General features: G+C 38.2%; 1 protein-coding gene across 11 annotated transcripts in view; it reads left to right on the forward strand.

Annotated features, from left to right (window-relative positions):
• The window catches only part of CEP63 (centrosomal protein 63), a 61428-nt gene extending 42271 nt beyond the window's left edge, over positions 1–19157 (forward strand). For 4 of the 11 annotated variants that reach the window (XM_032333611.1, XM_032333594.1, XM_032333584.1 and 1 more), the window contains 9 exons: positions 2343–2576; positions 4593–4732; positions 5549–5686; positions 8371–8485; positions 9367–9564; positions 11834–11920; positions 15377–15582; positions 16407–16683; positions 18659–19055. In XM_032333611.1, coding sequence (XP_032189502.1) covers positions 2343–2576; positions 4593–4732; positions 5549–5686; positions 8371–8485; positions 9367–9564; positions 11834–11920; positions 15377–15582; positions 16407–16683; positions 18659–18817 — 1554 coding nt within the window. In that variant the 3' untranslated portion in view covers positions 18818–19055. Of the gene's footprint in view, positions 1–2342; positions 2577–4592; positions 4733–5548; positions 5687–8370; positions 8486–9366; positions 9565–11833; positions 11921–15376; positions 15583–16406; positions 16684–18658 lie in introns of those variants that run through there. The other 7 variants (XM_032333619.1, XM_032333573.1, XM_032333629.1 and 4 more) reach the window with 4 other exon arrangements.
• Positions 19158–19367: the final 210 nt, after the last annotated feature.

The following is a 19367-nucleotide window of genomic DNA, read 5'->3' on the forward strand; positions in this document are numbered from 1 at the left end:
TTTTCTTCTATGCTATCTCCTAGAAGTTTATAGTTTTGCATTTTACATTTAGGTCTATGATCCATTTTGAGTTAATTTTTATGAAGGTTAGAAGGACTCTGTCTAGATTTATTTTTTTGCTTAAGGTTGTCCAGTTGTTACAGGACCATTTGTTGAAGAGACTGTCTTTGTTCCATTGTATTGCCTTTGCTCCTTTGTCAAAGATCAGTTGACTCTGTTTATAGGGGTCCATTGCTGGGCTCACTATTCTGTTCTATTAAACCGTTTCTCTTTTCTTTTACCGGTATTTTGATGTCTTAATAATCATTGCTTTATAGTAAATCATGAAGTCAGGTAGCATCAGTCTTCCAACTTCTTTTTTTTTTTTTTTTAAGATTTTATTTATTTATTTGACAGAGAGAGAGAGATCGATCCCAAGTAGGCAGAGAGGCAGGCAGAGAGGGGTGGGGGAAGCAAGCTCCCTGCTGAACAGAGAGCCTGATGTGGGGCTCAATTCCAGGACTCTGGGATCATGACCGGAGCCGAAGGCAGAGGCTTAACCCACTGAGTCACCCAGGCACTCCTCTTCCAACTCTTTCTTCTTCTTCAATATTGTGTTGGCTAATCTGAGTCTTTTGCCTTTCCGTGTAAACTTTACAATCAGTTGGCCAATATCCATAAAATAATTTGCTGGGATTTTGATGGGGATTGTGTTGAATCCATAGATCACAGTGGGAGGAACTGACATCTTGACAGTGTTGAGTTCTCCTATCCATGAACATGGAATTTCTCCTCATTTTCTTAGTTCTTTGATCTAATTCATCAGTTTTATAGTTTCCTTTAAATAGATCTTGTACTGGGACGCCTGGGTGGCTCAGTTGGTTAAGCAGCTGCCTTCGGCTCAGGTCATGATCCCAGCGTCCTGGGATCGAGTCCCACATCGGGCTCCTTGCTCCGCAGGGAGCCTGCTTCTCCCTCTGACTCTGTTTTCCACTCTGTCTGCCTGTGCTTGCTCTCGCTCCGCTCTCTCTCTGACAGATAAATAAATAAAATCTTAAAAAAAAAAAAAAAAAGCATAACAGATGCATACTTTTTTAAAAAATAAATAAATAAATAAATAGATCTTGTACTTATTTAGTTATATTCATACTTAGATGTTAATATAGATGATACCATGTTTTAAATTTAAATTCCACATGTTCATTATTGGTATATAGAAAAGTGATTGAGTTTTGTATATTAACCTTATATCCTGCAACTTTGCTATAATTTCTTATTAATTCTAGGAGGGTTTTTTTTTTCTTTTTAAGTTTTTATTTTAATTCCAGTTAGTTAATATACAGTGTAATACTAGTTTCAGGTGTACAACATAGTGATTCAGCAATTCCATATATCAGCCAGTGCTCATCACAATATGTATACTCCTTAATCCCCATCACCTATTTAACCCATCTCCCTACCCACCTCTCCTCTGGTAACTATCAGTTTGTTCTCTGTCATTAAGAGTCTGTTTCTTTCTCTTTTTCCCTTTGCTTCTTTATTGTGTTTCTTAAATTCTACTCATGAGTGAAATCATATGGTATTAATCTTTCTCTGACTTACTTCTCTTAGCATTACACTCTTTAGTTCCATCCTTGTCATTGTAAATGACATGATTTCATTCCTTTTCATAGGTAATATTCCATTGTGTATATATACTACCTCTTCTTTATCCATTCATCAGTTGATGGACACTTGGACTGCTTCCATAGCATGGCTATTGTAAATAATGCTGCTATAAACATAGGGGTGCATATGTCTCTTTGAATTAGTGTTTTTTATTTGTTGGGTAAATACCCAATAGTGGGATTGCTAGATGGTAGGGTTCTATTTTTAATTTTTGAGGATTCTTCTAGGAGAGTTATTTGTTGTTGTTGATTCAGATTTTCTACATGGACTATCATGTTATCCTTGAGCAAAGGCAGCTTTGTGTCTTCCTTTCCAATCTGTATACCTTTTATTTCCTTTTCTTGCCTTATTGCGTTAGCAAGGTCATCCAGTTGATATTAAAAAGGAGTAGTGAGAAGTGTATCCTTGACTTGTACCTGATCTTAGTGGGAAAGCTTTGAGTTTCTCATTATTAAGTATGATGTTAGCTGTACAGTTTTGTTTTTTTTCTTATATCATCTTTAGCAAGTTGAGAAAGTTCCCTTCTAGTCCCAGTTTTTATCATGAATGGGTTTTTTGGGTCATGAGTAGGTTATTATAAATAAGCTAATGCTTTACATTTTTTGGCAGTAAAACTCACTTTATTTTAGTCTTCCTTATTCATCATTTCTTCTTTTATTATTTCACTTCTGTCTGTTGGTAATCTGTGTTTCTAGGCTCAGCTTGTCAATCGGAAACAGAAATTAGAGTCTGTGGAGCTGTCCAGCCAGTCGGAAATTCAACACCTGAGCAGTAAGCTGGAGCGGGCCAATGATACTATCTGTGCCAATGAGTTGGAAATAGAGCGCCTCACCATGAGGGTCAATGACTTGGTTGGAACCAATTTGACTGTTATGCAAGAGCAGCGGCAAAAAGAAGAAAAATTGAGGGAATCTGAAAAACTATTAGAGGTTTGTTTTAAAATTACTATAGTTAGTGAAATGTGTGTATGCATGTTTTTAAGAGAAAATAACCCAAAAGTCCATTAACTGAATGGATAAAGAAGATGTGGAGTGTGTACACACACACACACACACACAGAGAGAGAGGAATATTACTCAGCCATCAAAAAGAATGAAATCCTGCCATTTGCAATGACACAGGTGGAACTAGAGTGTATTATGCTAAGTGAAATAAGTCTGAGAAAGACAAATACCATGATTTCACTCATATGTGGAATTTAAGAAACAAAACAGATGAGCATAGGCAAAGGGGAAAAAAGAGGGAGGCAAACCATAAGAAACTCTTATAGATAGAGAACAACTAAGGGTTGCTGGAATGGAGGTGGGTTGGGGGAAGGGGATAATTGGGTGATGGGCACTTGTGATGAGCCCTGGGTGTTACATGTAAGTGATGAATCACTGAATTCTCCTCCTGAAACCAATATTACATTATATGTTAACTAACTAGCATTTTTTATATTTATCTTTTTATTAGTTTCAGAGGTAGAATTTAGTGATTCATCAGTTACATATAACACCCAGTGGTCATTACATCACGTGCTTTTCTTAATGCCCATCACCCAACTATCCCTTCCCCTCCAACCCTTCTCCCCTCCAGCTAACCCTGAGTTTGCTTCCTAGAGTTCACAGTCTCTATGGTTTGCCTCCCTCTCAATTTTCATCTTATTTATTTTTCCTTCCTTTCCCCTATGTTCATCTGTTTTGTTTCTTAAATTGCACATATGGCTGAAATCATATGGTATTTGTCTTTCTCTGACTGATTTATTTTGCTTAGCATAATACCCTCTAACTCCATCCACATCATTGCAAATCGCAAGATTTAATTTTTTTTTTTGATGGCTGAGTAATATTCCAGGGTGTGTGTGTGTGTGTGCGCGCGCTCACGCACCACATCTTCTTTATCTGTTCATCTGTTGATGGACATCTGAGCTTTCATATTTTGGCTATTGTGGACATTGCTGCTATAAACATTGGGGTTCATGTGCCCCTTTAAATCACTATGTTTGTATCCTTTCGATAAATACCTAGTACTCTAATTACTGGGTCATAGGATAGCTCTATTTTCAACTTTTTGAGGAACATCCATACTGTTTTCCAGAGTGGCTGCACCAGCTTGCATTCCCACCAGCAGTGTAGGAGGGTTCCCCTTTCTCTGCATCCTCGCCAACATCTGTTCTTTCCTAAGTTGTTAATTTTAGTTATTCTTACCAGTGTGTGGTAGTATCTGGTTGTGGTTTTGATTTGTATTTCTCTGATGCTGAGTGATGTTGAACATTTTTTCATGTGTCTGTTGGCCATTTGTATGTCTTCTTTGGAGAAAATGTCTCTACATGTCTTCTGCCCATTTCTTGGCTGGATTTTTTATTTTTTGGGTGTTAAGTTTGATGAGTTCTTTATGGATTTTGGTCAGTAGCCCCTTATTTGGTAAGGCATTTGCAAATATCTTCTCTCATTCTGTGGGTTGCCTTTTAGTTTTGCTGACTTGTTTTCTTTGCTGGGCAAGAGCTTTTTATCTTGATGAAGTCCCAGTAGTTCATTTTTGCCCTTTTCCCCCTTGCTTTTGGCAATATGTCTAGTGAGAAGTTGCTGCAGCCAAGGTCAAAGAGGTTGCTGCCTGTGTTCTCTAGGATTTTGGTGGATTCCTGTCTCACATATAGGAGTTTCATTCATTTCTTGTTTATTTTTGTATATGGTGTAAGAAAGTAGTCCAGTTCATGCTTCTGCATTTGGCTGTCCAATTTTCCCAACATGATTTGTTGACTAATTAGAATTTAAATAAGAACTTAAAGAAAATTATCCTTGAACTTGGTTCGAGAATCTGTGGATTCTTCCATATTCCCTAGCTAATGGATCAGACATTGATAGCCTTATTAATATTGTACCTGTTATAGTCTGACTCTCTGGCTTTCTTTTCTCATGAAATAGAAAAATTGTAATAACATCTGACTTTTTTCTATTTTTCAGATTCTCCAGGAAGAAAAGAGAGAATTGAAAGCAACACTTCAGTCTCAAGAAAATTCCATGCATGAGGAAAGAATGCAAAAGGAGAAGCTACAGGCAAAGTTAAAGCCAACTGACACTCAACACACACTAGAGACCGTAAGGTATAATTAATCTTCAATATTAATTACATCCACTTGGAGTTTTGGCATTGAGAACCAGTTTTAATATTATTATATATTCATAATTTTGTGTTTGATCACATTATGGGTTTTCTTATTCACCTTTAATTTCTGAGTTAGATTTTTATAGCATTGTAATTTTTTTCTGCCTCCAGTTTGGGTCCCTAATGAAAAGACTGTAATGTTAGAAAGTAGAAACCACTTGGTCAATCTATACTCTTGGTAAAACTCCAAATGTGGAAGGAATTGTGGTCCATGTCTCCTGGAATGCCTCCCTTTCTTGGTAGACTAGGTCATGACAAGTGGCTGCTTGTCATCAACATCATCAATAAGGCAACTATCGAGATAGCTCATTAAAAAAAATCCTTCACCTCATTGTATTTCTATGTAGGAATTATTTCTGTGAGGCTTGTAGTGGAGAGTAATAGAAGGAACTATGCTCCTTTCGCTTGATTTAAGTCTGGTATACATTTCTGTACTTGCCAGAACTTTCCTGTAACTTTTTCAGCTTTTTTGGCTCAAGGTATCAAGTGGAAACAAAAAGTTTTGTCATTTTGCCTTTTTCCTTGAAAAACAGGTCAAATCTCAGTTGAAAAAGGAGTTAACTGCTCCTGACTTTTTTGGGAAGCATCATCTGATGCCTCTTTATTCTCCCAAGTGTTCTTTTCCTGAAGCAGGAGACAAGCTGAAGAGTTCCGAAGAGTTTCATTACCAAAAACAAGTGGGAAACATGAACTGATTGTGCATTGTTTTATTTGCGAAGATCAGAGGTCTTTAACAGCCCTCCTCTGTCTTTAGGTCACTGGAGGAGTCACAGGCCGAAAGGAGGTACACCTTGCAAGAGCAGGGGGACTTAGGCAACATGCTGTCCCATCTGGATTTCACCCACAGTAGTGAAGAACTTCTGCAGGCAGAGGTGACTCGTTTGGAAGGCAGGTAGATAATTACGTACACATTTCAATAATGTTCAAGTAGCTAAAAATGATTCTTGATCATCATATTGATAAAGTAAACTAATGTAATAGTCTTAGTGAAGGGGCACCTGCATGGTTCAGTCACTTAAGCAACTGACTCCTGATTTTGGTGCAGGTCATGATAGCAGGGTTGTGAGATGGAGTCCCATGCCAGGCTCTATGCTTGGTGGCAGTTTCCTGTCCCGCTGCTCCTCTTCCTGCTTATGCTCGCTCTCTCTGTCTTAAAGAAATAAATAAAATCTTTAAATAAGTAGTCTTAGTGAAAAAATAAGTGTTTTTTTCTTTAGCATCCACAGATAGCCTAACTTTTTATTTCATTGCAAAAACAGAAGCAGTGAAAGAAGAGTTTCCTAATTTTTCTACCACCAAATCTACCAGTCTGCCTGCATCTGTGCCTGTAGTCTGTTAGAACACACGAGCTGATAGATGACATGTCTGTTCCCCTAAGATTTCACTATCGTCCTGTTTGCACAGTTTTTAATTTTCTTTTTACATCATCAAGTTCTTCCTTTCTGCTGAATCATTCTCACTGGTATAAACTAGGCTTTAATATTTCCCATATTGGGAAAAGATTAAAACCCTCCTTGAATCCTATATCCCTGGCAAGTTCTTCCCACATTTCTCTGCTCTCCTTCAAAATCAGATTCTTCAAAAGAGCTTTCTATACTCACTATACCAATTTTAATTTTGCATTTTGCCTGTGTAGAACGTTTCCAGTTAGGCTCTGCCCTGTACCAGCTATCTCACTGGAGACGCTCTCAGCGAGGGCACACTAGGCACATGGTGCTTCTTCCTTCTTTCCCGAAGTGCTGCTGATCATTTTCTTGGTGCTGGTTGAATCCCGAGCTATGCTAGAGCATACCCAGCTCACCTGTTCCATCATCGTACTTGTGAACTTCTGTTTGTCATACTTCTAAACTCTGTGACTTGGAAGAGTTTGATAATTTGTTTTAAACATGAAATGTCGTTATTTGTAAACTAATTTTTTCTGTATGTAAAAGATTTAAAAATATATGAACTGCTAGCCTTTAGGCAAACAAACAACAAACATTTTGCTCTTTTACCCTTTCAAGTTTATCTTTAAGTTTTACATTTTTTACTTATTATTTCTGTTTTTGGAAACCACCAGATATTTTCTTTACATATTAAATACCATGCAGACACCGTTTTTTGCTTTATTTGTTTTGCACCTTGAAATACTTAAGATATTCTTGGTTATCATTATTGAGATGGATGTGTATTCTTTCTTTATTTTATTTTTTTTAAAGATTTTATTTATTTATTTGAGAGAGAGAGAAAGAGTGAATTAGAGGTGGCACCAGCTGGGGAGAGGGGCAGAGGGAGAGGGAGAAGCAGATTCCCCACTGAGCAGGGAGCCTGATGCCAGGCTCAGTCTCAGGACCCTGAAATCATGACCTGAGCCAAGGTAGATGTTTAACCAATGGAACCACCCAGGCGCCCCAGGTGTGTACACTTTAGATGAAATAAAATAAAGCCCTTGCTTTATTTTGTTTATTTTTTAAATTTATTTTCTTTATCTTTATTTTATTTTGCCATCAAGAGCAAGAGTCTGTGAGTGGCTGCGGGGAGGAGCAGAGGGAGAGGGAGAGAGAGAATCTTAAGCAGGGTGCATGCTCAGTGCAGAGCCTGACATGGTGCTTGATCTCACAACCTTGAGATCATGACTGGAGCCGAAGTCAAGAGTCTTGATTATTATTCTTTTTGATATTGGAACTGAAATTTATATTTTCTAGCATAGATTTTCCATTGATTGACTTTTTAGTATCTTACATGTGGGTATATTTTACTGTGCTCCCATCAGACTCTAAGGACCTACTTCTTATTTCTGACTTGCAGTGTGACCTTACACCCTTAGCCTCTTTAAGCCTCAGTTTTCCCATCAGTAGCTAGGACAAGAGTATCTTGTGATTTTTTTCTCTCTCTACCTCAGTGTTTGACACACTATACTAATGTACTTAGTACCAAATAAGCGAGCATTCTAGGATATTGAGAAATAGGTAAAATTGAGATAAATGGAAATAAACACCAGTGTTCAGTAATAATCAGTGTTCAGTAATAAAAATGACTTTAAAAATTTTTTTTATCAAAAGAAAAAGGAACCCATATTAAATAGTTTATTTGTATTGTTTAGTTTAAACAAAATATTCCCTGAGAAAGGAGCAAAAGGATTTTATTAGCAAAAGTGAGTGGTGAGATCTGAGAGTTACGGTGCCCCTGGTTCTCATATCTGGTGAGGGATTGATTCCTAAGTAAGGGTGACAAGTGGAAGCTTTGTGTAGGCTGGAATTGTAATCAAGTATGGTAGAGATTAGAATTAGGATGGTAACTCCTGTCCAGTTTAGGAGAGAAAAGTGGTAAAGTTGCTGTAATCTTCAGAATTTTATAACCAGTTAAATTTTAAGCAGAGGCAAAGGGTGTAGATAAACACAGAAATCAAAAATATCCCCAAAAGTTTGAATTGGATTTAGTTGCCTCTGTTGATGAGGAAATTGGAAATGAGTTTTAAATTGGGGTGGGAGGTGCTATTTAAGATAATTCTTGGACAACAAAAGGTAAGTTAGATAATTGAATCTGTGGGCTTCAGGGTTTTTGAAGTATGTGATCATATTTTTGTCTCATACACAGCTTGGAGTCTGTGAGTGCAACATGTAAACAACTGAGCCAAGAACTGATGGAAAAATATGAAGAATTGAAGAAGATGGAAGTACATAACAATGAGTACAGGGCAGAGATTAAGAAGGTAAAAATCTGCCTGTCTGCAGTCGCCAAGTTGTATGTATTAGTGGACTGAGCTGTGGGTTGGAAGGTCACAGGAGTTATATTTAATGAGAGAAAAATGTGGTTCAAGGAGCCACTTGGTATTCAGGAGTAGACACACACCTGCAGCGTGCTTAGGGAAAGTTTTTGTCATCCTCAGGGATGACATAGAAGCATTTTTGAGGTAGTTGAAGCCTCTCCTCTCTGAACTCTAAGCTTTATTTTAAACATGTTTTGATGAAAAACTTTCTAAAAGATTTACACTCTTTTGCTTTCAAAACGGTTTCATATGAACGAGCACTTAATATTTTCATAGACTGAAGGTGGTTGTTAAGGGTATGTATTCTGTGCCATGGTGTACTCAGTATCCTCGTTGGCTGCTGAGGTGTGCAGAGCTGTCTGTCTGCATTCATGGGCCCCGGCTAGTGTGTTTGTTGACTCGTAATTTTTATCACTTATTTGAGATTACTTCTAGCTTCCTTCTTCCTCTTGCCTTTCTGTTGTCTTTTGTGGACAAGGAAGCCATATAAACAAAATTTTTAGCTTTGCCGCTGGAAAAAAAATAATGAAGTGCACAGGAGCTGTCTTCTAAATAATGCGCGCATGGACTTAGACACAGGTTCTCAGCATTTGAATAAACCATCTCTCCCCGTTTTGAGATTAATAAGTTATTGTGGGTGTAGCCATCTGACCTTCAGTGTAGACATACAGCTTGGTAAATTGCTAATTTTCTGCGGACTGAATTAAGGAAAAGAATTCATGTCTTGGGGTAAGGTAAAAATTGCCCTACTATTTTAACTATTGACATATTTGTCTGTGTGTTTTCTTTTTATTCTTTATGCTTTCCTTTCTGTTTCTTTGTAGTTGAAAGAACAGATTTTACAGGCTGAACAAAGTTACAGTTCGGCATTAGAAGGAATGAAGATGGAAATCTCACAGCTAACTCGAGAGTTACACCAGCGAGACATCACTATTGCTTCCACCAAAAGCTCATCCTCTGACATGGAAAAGCGACTCAAAGCAGAGATACAAAAGGCAGAAGCAAAAGCCGTAGAACACAAGGTGAAGCTTGAATAAAAACTCTTCATTTCAAGCATTTTTGAAGATTGAATTTAGTATAAATATAATTTCCACAGTATTTCATTCAGCAAATTTTTATTAGACTCCTGCAGTGGGCTGAGGTGTGCTGGTTCACAAGCATTCTGTGAGGATTGGTGGGGAGGGGAGAGTGGGTACAGAGTAAGAGGCTGTGTCTGTTGTGCATAGCAAGAATGTGATGTGTTCACGGGAACAGATTGGAGTACACATGGGTGAGTGCCCCAAGGAAGGAAACTGAGAAGCAGGGACTGGCTTTCGATGGTCTCTGCTGGCATGGGAAGGGCTTAGTGTTCTCTTGAAGCCATTAGGGAATGGCTGTAAGGAGGCATCAAGGTTCTCTTGGTTGTGATATGGAGAGTGTGCAAGGAGGCAGAGAGACCACTCAGATGCTCTTACAGCAGTAAGATGGTGGCTCGAGCAGTGGGCAGGGGAAGTCGAGGGGAATGCAGGAATTCTGAGATACGTAGCTGGTAAAATTGACTGGGCTTTGCATTTGATTGGACCGGGAGGGCGAGTTAGAATTAGGGGAAGATGTCACTCAGGATTGCATTGTGGGCGATTGAGTAGAAAGTGATGCCTTTTAGTGCAGGAGAGAAAAGATAGGGAGCAGGTTAAGGAAGATACTGAGTTTGTTTGAAAGTAACACAAAATAGGGAACCTGGTGGAACAGACACTGTTTTGAGATTAAGGCTGGATGTTTGTAGGAAATATCTAATAGTCAATTCCACAGAAGACCTGGAGTTCAAGGTTAGAATCAGGGTGAGGCATTTGAAACACCCTGAGAGACTTAGAAAATGTGGTGAGAAAGCATAGAGATGAAGACAGAGATTGAACCACACTTGGGGAACTACTCATTTAGGGTAAAAAGGCATTAGAATAGAGCTAAAAAAAAAAAAAAAAAAGTAGCAATGAGGAAGAAAACTGGATAATTTTCATCAAGGAAGCAGGAAACCAAAGAAGGCCAGAGCCTGTTTCAAGTGGCAATGGTGGAGCAGACCAGCTGAGGAGAGTGAGGAGGGAGAGTAAGTCACAGGCACACCTGCTCTTACTGCACTTTGCTTTATTACACATTGCGGATGTTACATTTTTCACAGACTGAAGGTTTGTGGCAACCCTGTGATGAGCAAGTCAGTCAGCACCATTTTTCCAACAGCATTTGCTCACTTCATGTCTCTCTATCACATTTTGGTAATTCTCGCAGATTTCAAACATTTTCATTATTACTATATTTGTATGGCAGTCCATGATCAGTAATTATAACCTGCTGAAAGCTCGGCGGGGGGGGGGGGGGGTTAGCATTTTTTAGCCAAAAAGTATTTTAAAATTAAAGTGCATACATTTTTTTTTTTAGACATAATGCTATTGGACACTTAATAGACTACAGTATAGTGTAAACATAACTTTTATATGCACGGGGAAACCAAAGTATTTATTTGACTTATTTTATTGTGATACTTGCTATATTGCGGCGCTCTGGGATTGAACCTGCAACATCTCCAAGGTTGTCTGTAGTCTCTTGTGAAAGGAGTGCGGTCCCTCTGATGTCGGAGGTGGAAGCTGCATGAGAGGAGGCTAACACTGGAGAGTGGGAGGGATTGACCAGGGAATGTGGTCATCTTTTTTTTTTTTTTTAAAGATTGATTGGTTGGAAAGAGCAAGCACGAGCAGGGAGAGGGGCAAAGGAAAGGGAGAGGGAGATAATCTCAAGCAGACAGCCCGCTGGACACAGAGCCCAGATGTGGGGCTTGATCTCAGGACCCTGAGTTTGTGACCTTAGCCAAATCAAGAGTCAGCCGCTTAACCAGCTGAGCCACCCGAGTGCCCTGAACTCATTCATCTTATATTTTAAATACATGTGTGTTAATACATCTTGACACATCTTTTTAAAAAATCTTTTTATTTTTTAATTTTTTTGATGATTTTATTTCTTTGAGAGAGAGACCATGCATGCATGAGTGGCAGGGAGGGAGAGAGGGAGAAGCAGACTCCCTGCTGGGCAGGGAGCTTGATTCAGGGCTCTATCCCAGGACCTTAACCAACTGAGCCACTCAGGTGCCATTAAAAAATCTTTTTAGAAAGATATTTATATATATAGATATGTTATATGTTTATTAACATATTAATATATTTCTATGAATGAATAATGCATCTTTGCCTAAGGAAAATGATCTATGGAAACATTTTGTAGATGCATTTGATGTATTTGTTTGTTTTTCTGCTTTTCCCTTCTCAGGAGATTTTAGGACAGATGGAGTCACTCAAGTTAGAAAATCGTCATCTCTCTGAAATGGTGATGAAATTGGAATTGGGTTTACACGAGGTACATAATAGAAACTTAAGTTTATCTGTTATCCAAGTCTTTTAAAAAAATCACTTCGTAAATACTGATATTTTAAAGAGAGAGTAAGGATCAAACTGTGGAATGATCCTTCTGCAGAAACTTGCTCAAATAAAAAGAAGTCAAGACAGTTGATGGCAGTGGGCAAAATACCACTCCCCACTTCAGCAACTGGCAGATCTTTATATATTATATATACGACAAAATACATGTACAGTCTGTGATCTTAGTAGGGAGCATGTACATAAAGTGCTTAGCATTGTGCCTGGCATTTAGTAAGTGCACAATTAATGTTAGGTGCTATTATTATTATTGTTACAATGATGTTCATAATATCTTTTTCTTATAAAGTATATCATCTTTTATATAATTTGCCTTTTATTATATTTCTATAAGATATAATTCATTTAGTCAAATATTCTGAAATTTTTTGTGTTCAAAGTATTTTCATAGGTAATGAGACGGATGCAGTGATGAGTCAGATAGAATTCTTGGCTGTAAGAGATTGAGAGTGAAGGAGTAGGGGAGCACGAGTAGTGTGTACCAGCTCCTGTGAAACGGGGAGACTGTGCTTAGTTACAGAGAGTTCATAAGCGGTATGGATGTCCTTTCAGCTATTTTGTTATAAAATCCTTATAATTTGCAAAATGACCCATCTATTCTGACCCATTTCTTCTTAATGTAGGTCAAATGCTCAGAGATTGTAGAAATTTTTTCTCTCTGCATTTCAGAGACTCTGTGCCCCAGAGACGTATGGCTACACAATACCCCTATTCACTACTAAGTAGTTTTAATTTCACAATCATGGATTATGGAGGCTGCAGTGGAAGAAAGTGCAAAACGTTAAATGAACACTTTATTTCAAGTTAAAGAAAATATCGGGGACTGTTTTTATAATCTTTTGGGACAATAAGATTATCTTAGCATTATAAACCGTAAAGAATTTTACAACATAAATAATTTTGCAACATTAAAATGTAAAATTTGTGGATGGCAAAAGACTCCATAAAAAAAGACTAATAGACTGGGGGAAACAATCTATAAATAGACAAAAGTTAATATATTAATATAAGGATTTCCTGGAAAGATAATAAAAAGATTAGAAATCAGTAGAAAAATGGACAAAGAACAGAGATAATTCATAAAAGTAATGCAAAAATCCAGTAAACAAGAAAAGCTGTTCAGCATCCCTAATAATCAAAACTAAATAGGTAAATACTGGCTTGACAATGATTTTTAAAAATGAATATAGCCAGTATTGGCGAGGATACAAGGCAACAGGCTCTTGTGCTCTGTTAATGGGAAAGTGAATTGGTATAGCCATTCTAGGGGACAATTTAGCAATATCCATTAAACTTGTAAATATATATAGCCTATAAACTTCTGGGTCATGTGCATTTCTGCTTTTGATAATTATTGCAGAGTAGTTTTCCAGAAAGGTCATATCAGTTTACATTCCCAAAGAATCCATCCTACAGGAGCAAATGTGCTGAAATAGCCATTTTGGTGTTATTTGCAATGTACAAAATTTTGAAGTAAACTAAATGTTAATCTGTAGAAGGATGATTGATTTGTGGCTTTCTATACTATGAAATATTATGTCATTTAAGGTGGCAGATGAAAATATGCATCTGATCTTGCTCCTTCCCAAATCCCTCTAACACTGTAATGAAAGGATTTTTTTTTAAGTGCAAACCAGCAAGGGAAGGGAAAAAGAGGAGAGGAAAGAGCAGCTAAACCCTTTGTAAGGGGTCGTTGGAGGGAGAGAGGAAGGAAGGAAGGAAGGAAGGAGATTTTATTTACCCCTATAAAGCCTATATGAAGCTAGTATGGAGAAAGCCAAGGACCAACCTGATTTATACCACAGAAACTTCAAAAGGCTCAGGATTTGGCTGGCAATACCTGATTGAGAGAATCTTATCTTATACAGTGATTACCTGTTCATATTTAAGAGTTGGGAACCCTTAGGGGAGCTTAAACCAGACTATGACCAGAGATTCTGTTGAGCTTAATTTCTCCTGAAATTCCCATCTAACAGTGATAGTCCTGTCCTTTGTTCACGCAGCCCAGCATGTGCTTGGCACACAATTTCTATATTACCTCTCACATTAATTTTTTTTTTAATTGTCAATAAAATAATTAATTTGAGAAAGCTTTAAAAGATGACTGCCAAAAGCAAAGCACTGTTTTTTTATAAAAAATGTATATTCAGTGACATCAAACATCAGACTCTAACTGGTCAAAATCCCATCAAGCAGTTTAAACTTCCTCTGGTTTTGAAATTACACACAGTGTGAACATGTTGTATGTATGAAGAATAATTTTTAGAAAGTTTCTTTTTTCATTTTACCACCTAGGAAGGTAGAATTACTTTTACAAATGGATGTTTGGATTAAATAACTATTTTAATGAAATAATCTAATTATTTTAATAATGAAAACAGTAGCTCTGATAAAATTATTTGCCACCTTTAAAAAATTGACAGTAGTTTTTCATTTACTCTTATGTCCTGCCTTTTTTTTTTTTTTTTTTTTTTTGAGATTTTAACTGGCATTGACAACTTACAAAAAAATTCTGTGACTTACTCTCACTATTGGTATACAGATAGTCAAAGGCTACATTTTAAATTTTATGTTGTAATTCTGTTAAACTACTTCGACCAACTTATTATCAGAAAATTCTTTATAGAAAAGATCAAGCTAAATATCATATTAAATTCCAAAGAAAATTATCATAATTTTTCAGAATGCTAACAAAATATTTTGTCATTAGAGAAAAAACAAATGGTCTAGACTACTGTGTTTTCAGGTAGTATTACCAGGAAACACCTAGAAAAGTAAAATTCAGGATCACAGAACCCAGACCAGATCAGAATAGGATCACCTACCTTACACCTGAATGCTGTCTCGCTGTGTACTTCAAATTGATTTCTCGTACCACAACAGGTGCTGATGTTAAGTAAAAGTCCTTAAGACCAGAGAGTACTTATTTAAAAGTTGTCCCTGCCAGTTGGAATTCCTTTTCTGAACCTTCTGTTCAGATGTCTTTCTTTGAAATAGGTCTCTCAGTTTTCTTCCATAGATGCTCTGGAAGAACCCATGCTGCTATTTTCTTTCTTTTTTCTGTTTCTGATTCTCTCTTGTAGCTCTCCGCCCTCTGAGTTCCAGCCTTCCTCTAGCTCCTTAGATCTTCCTTGGCACATCAGGGAAGCCCATCATGCTCCTCATTTTCCACCCCCACTCACTGTAAGAAACAACACTTGTTTTCTCATAAGGGAGGGGCCCAACCACAAACAGTGACTTTAACCAAAGCAAAGCCATAGATGAACTAGATACAACTAAAAAAAATTAAAAAAAAAAAGTAATTTCCTACCAGCTGTATCACAGATCACAAGTATTCTTATACAAATTAAGTAACTCTAGTATTCTTTTTCATTAGGCAAAAGAGATTTCACTAGCAGACCTCCAGGAGAATTATATTGAGGCATTAAATAAATTAGTGTCTGAAAATCAACAACTACAGAAAGATTTGATGGATACTAAGTCTAAGCTGGAAATTTCTACTCAGATGTGCAAAAAAAACCATGACAGGATCTTTAAACCGATACACGGCAGAGCACCTGAGTTCAAGAACACAGAGTTCAAGTAAAATTTCTTCACAGTTTACTTAAGATGTGTACCATTATAATTCTCATTTCTTTGAGAGTAATTTTAGACTCACAGAAATTAAATCTTCCTCAAACAGCTCTATGTTTGACTCTTAAGTACAGTGTATACAAGCAAAGCTACTATGAGGTCACAAAGTGGCGGAGGAGGGTTATAAAGCACTTTTATTCAGATTTGAGTCTCACACACTCTGGACATATATATAAACAGTGTCCTCCCTGCCCTGAGCCTTTCCATGCTGCCTCCCACCGCTTGAACCCCCACTGGTACCATAAGAAGTCAGAATTGGCTTTTTTATATTAAGAAAGCTTCCTTTGTATTTTTGGTCAATTAATTATAAGCTGTTACCATAAGAAGTCAGCATTCCAGGAAAACCCACCTGGCTTCAGCTCTTACTATATGGCTCAAGTGTTTTCCTACCAACCTACCAAAGCCTGTGCAGATGCCTCATCTCCACTGCCAGCTTGACACCAGGTCCCCTGTGCACAGTACTTCCCTCTGCTTTAGCACCAAACACACTAGATGACTCTGGCAGCTTGTCTTTCTCACTGTATTGTCCATGTGTGAGGGCCGGGGCCTGGCAACGGGGATTGGATGTGGGCCTGAATGGATGGGAAGAACAGGGGGTCTGAGTGGGCTGCTCATTTTATAAGTTACAGCCTTAAACTGGTTAGCTTGTTCCTTTATTTTTAAGTTCCTTTATTTTAACTTCCTGTAACAGTTAATACTTTTAATACTTTCTGTATTAAAAGGGAGAAGTCACTACAATTTATATTTGTTCTGTTTTCTAATCTGCTATCCAGGCCAACCCATGGCCCGTACAGACATGATGGAATGAAGACTGAGCACTACAAAACAGGTCTTCATTCTCCGAGACGACAAGCGTTGGATAGTATAGAGCCCATGTCTGGGGTCCTCAGCCCCCTGAGTTCTCAGATCACCCCGTGCAGTTCTGTCTCTCTGCCTTCTCACTTTCTCTACAAAACTAACTCTCTGCCTTCAGTGCTAGATACAAACGAAGCCAATTATTCTGACACTGTCTCTGAGAGTATAAATGACCAAGAGGAGTTTATGTCTTCGGTATGGAAACTTTCTCATCTTATTATTTATTAAGTCTGTTTAGTTTGGTTTTAGTTTTTATTTGAAGGATAAAGGAGGGTGAGGGGGTGTGTTGGTTCCTTTCTTACTAGTTTTCTATCTCAGGTACTCTGTATTTTTCTCATGTATTTCTGTCTTAGGATTTTGCTTGTGAAGACACATTCAGCTGTGATTACTTTTTGAAGTACATCTTAGTCTGAAAGTTGATAGCCATGCCTTTGTTTTTGACCCTAATTGTAAATTCTTTTCCTGCCTTTTTCAAAAAGAGAAGATCAATTTTGTAATTGGAGTGATTGGTTCAAGGAGTGTCTCTGGATGCCAGGATAGTCGTGAGGTCTGGACAGTGAATAAGGAAGGGAGGAGCTGTGGGAAAGGGAGAAGGGTGGGTGGAGGCGGAGGAAGGAAGTGGTCTGATGCGTCCAGAGCACGGATTCAGTACCACACAAGGCGACGCTGCACTGACCTCATGTTCCTGCAGCTGCCGTGCAGACTGGAAACTCTTGCCTCCGGCCAGTCATTGCCCTCCCCAGTTAGTGGTCCCACACCTGTGGAGGTTCAGTATTTGTGACTTTTCAGTGTACCAACAAGTCCATGGAGAGGTTCTGTTTTCCTTTTTAAAGTAAGTCTCCGCTTCACTTACATGTATTCTGAAATTCAAAAACGTCCTCCATTTGGCACAAAACTTAATTGGCACTAAAACCTGACCTGACCTGAACAGATGTGGTAATATATGTAGACTTTATTTTTCTACTTAACGTTTCTACTAGCATTTCTACTTAGCATTTTACTTCAGAAATATCAATATGTTTGATTATGGGACGTTACCTCAGACTCCGATAAGGTAATATAGTAGATCCTTGTTAATCATGGATTCTGTGTTTGTGAATTGCCTACTTACTAAACTATTTGTAACCCCCTGTCAATACTTGAGGGACTCCTATGGTCATTTGTGGTTGTGCGCAGAGCTGTGAGAAATCTGAATCCCCAGACCTGTGCATTCCCAGCTGAGATTGGCCGAGGTGGCACTCTGCCCTTCTGTCCAGCTGTCACACAGAGGTGACCAGACTGGGGAGGAAGTGGGGACAGCACAGTGTAGCATCAGGGGCGTGGGCTCTGGGGCCTGGTGAACAGGATTGGATTCCCAGCTCTGGCACCCACTAGTGGAACGGCCTCAGGCAAGTCACTTCACACTTCTGAACCTCATTTTCTTTTTGTAAAATAAAGAAAATTGACTCTACCAGAATGAATTGTTTTAGGATGATTGTGTGTGTGTGTGTGTGTTTCCCCAAGGAGCAGTGATGCTTTTTTCAGTAACTCATTGTTTGAGGTGACTCTAGAAATAATGACGGTGTGCGAGGAAGGACTGTGTGCGGTACATGTCCTATATTCCCTTTATGAGCTCTGGATTCTGAAACACCATGGCCCAGGAGTTTCAGATGAGGGATTATGGACTGAGGTTTTGGAGGTGGGAAAGTACTGATTTCACTTGGTATCTAATATGTTATCAGTAGTTTGTTGTACTTTAAAATCGAAGTAACATATTCAGATTTTAAAAGTGAATTTGCAGTCACAGACAGTAAGTATACTCTCTTCTGGGGTATTAAAGGCTATTAAAGGCTATATGTGTACTTTTTACAAAGCCTAAGCAGATATTCTTCAGATCCACGACTAGTTTATTTATTTAACACTTTACATTCATACAATTTGGGTCAGAAAGGAAGAGGTCTGTAGTCATTTTTCCAGAACATCTCTCTCCCTCCCTCCCTCCTCCTCTCTCTCCCTCCCTTCCTTCCTCTTTACTAGTTTTATCATTCGGATAAAAACAAATATCTCTTCAGAAGAAAAAGTAGTTTTCTGAAAGTCACCTCTTAACATTTCTGGTTAGAAAATAGCATGAAAATATATGTGAGAAGCATACTGTTCAACTTATATATGTCAAAATTGGTTTCTCCTGCAGTGTCCCTTGCCTGTATCGCCTCTTGGCTCAATAGCTACCAGATTTTTGGAAGAGGAGGAGCTGAGGTCACATCATATTCTAGAGCGCCTAGATGCCCATATTGAAGAACTTAAAAGAGAGAGTGAAAAGACAGTGAAACAATTCACGACCCTAAAGTAGCCTCTAAAAAAAATCACAAACTTGGAAATAAAAATAGACCCTGAAGAGTTACTGCCACCCGGAAGTAGCAGCTCTTCACAGCACGAACATACAGAAAATCTGAAGACGAGACATCCTAACACTGTTGTGAAGAAACCTGAAAAACCGACACTTTTCTGAGGCATTTTCACTGCACTGGTTTGTTGGAAGAACTTTTTCCAGCAATAATTTGTAAGAATAAACCACTTTGCTAGCCTTTTTTTTTTCCTCACATTAATATTTCTTTTAAAGTGATATTTTCTCTTGATGACTTAAATGTGACTAGCTATAGACTAATTAAAATAAAGATTTTATGATACAAGTTGAAGATAAAATAAGAAGTATGTAGTAGAAGCCTGGATTTCAGAGGCAGACTGATCCAAATCCAGGGCAATGGCCTGACCTTGCTGCTTACTAGCCAGCCGGGCTGCTAGCGTGTACAGAGGCAAAAGAATTTTGCCAGGAAGTTCCCTTTTGCTCCGAACATAAGTATAAGAGAGAGGCGGGGGGAGGGGACGGGCTGGTTTTAGGT

Source organism: Mustela erminea, chromosome 1, assembly GCF_009829155.1.
Source record: "Mustela erminea isolate mMusErm1 chromosome 1, mMusErm1.Pri, whole genome shotgun sequence".
NCBI classification, from domain to species: Eukaryota; Metazoa; Chordata; class Mammalia; order Carnivora; family Mustelidae; genus Mustela; species Mustela erminea.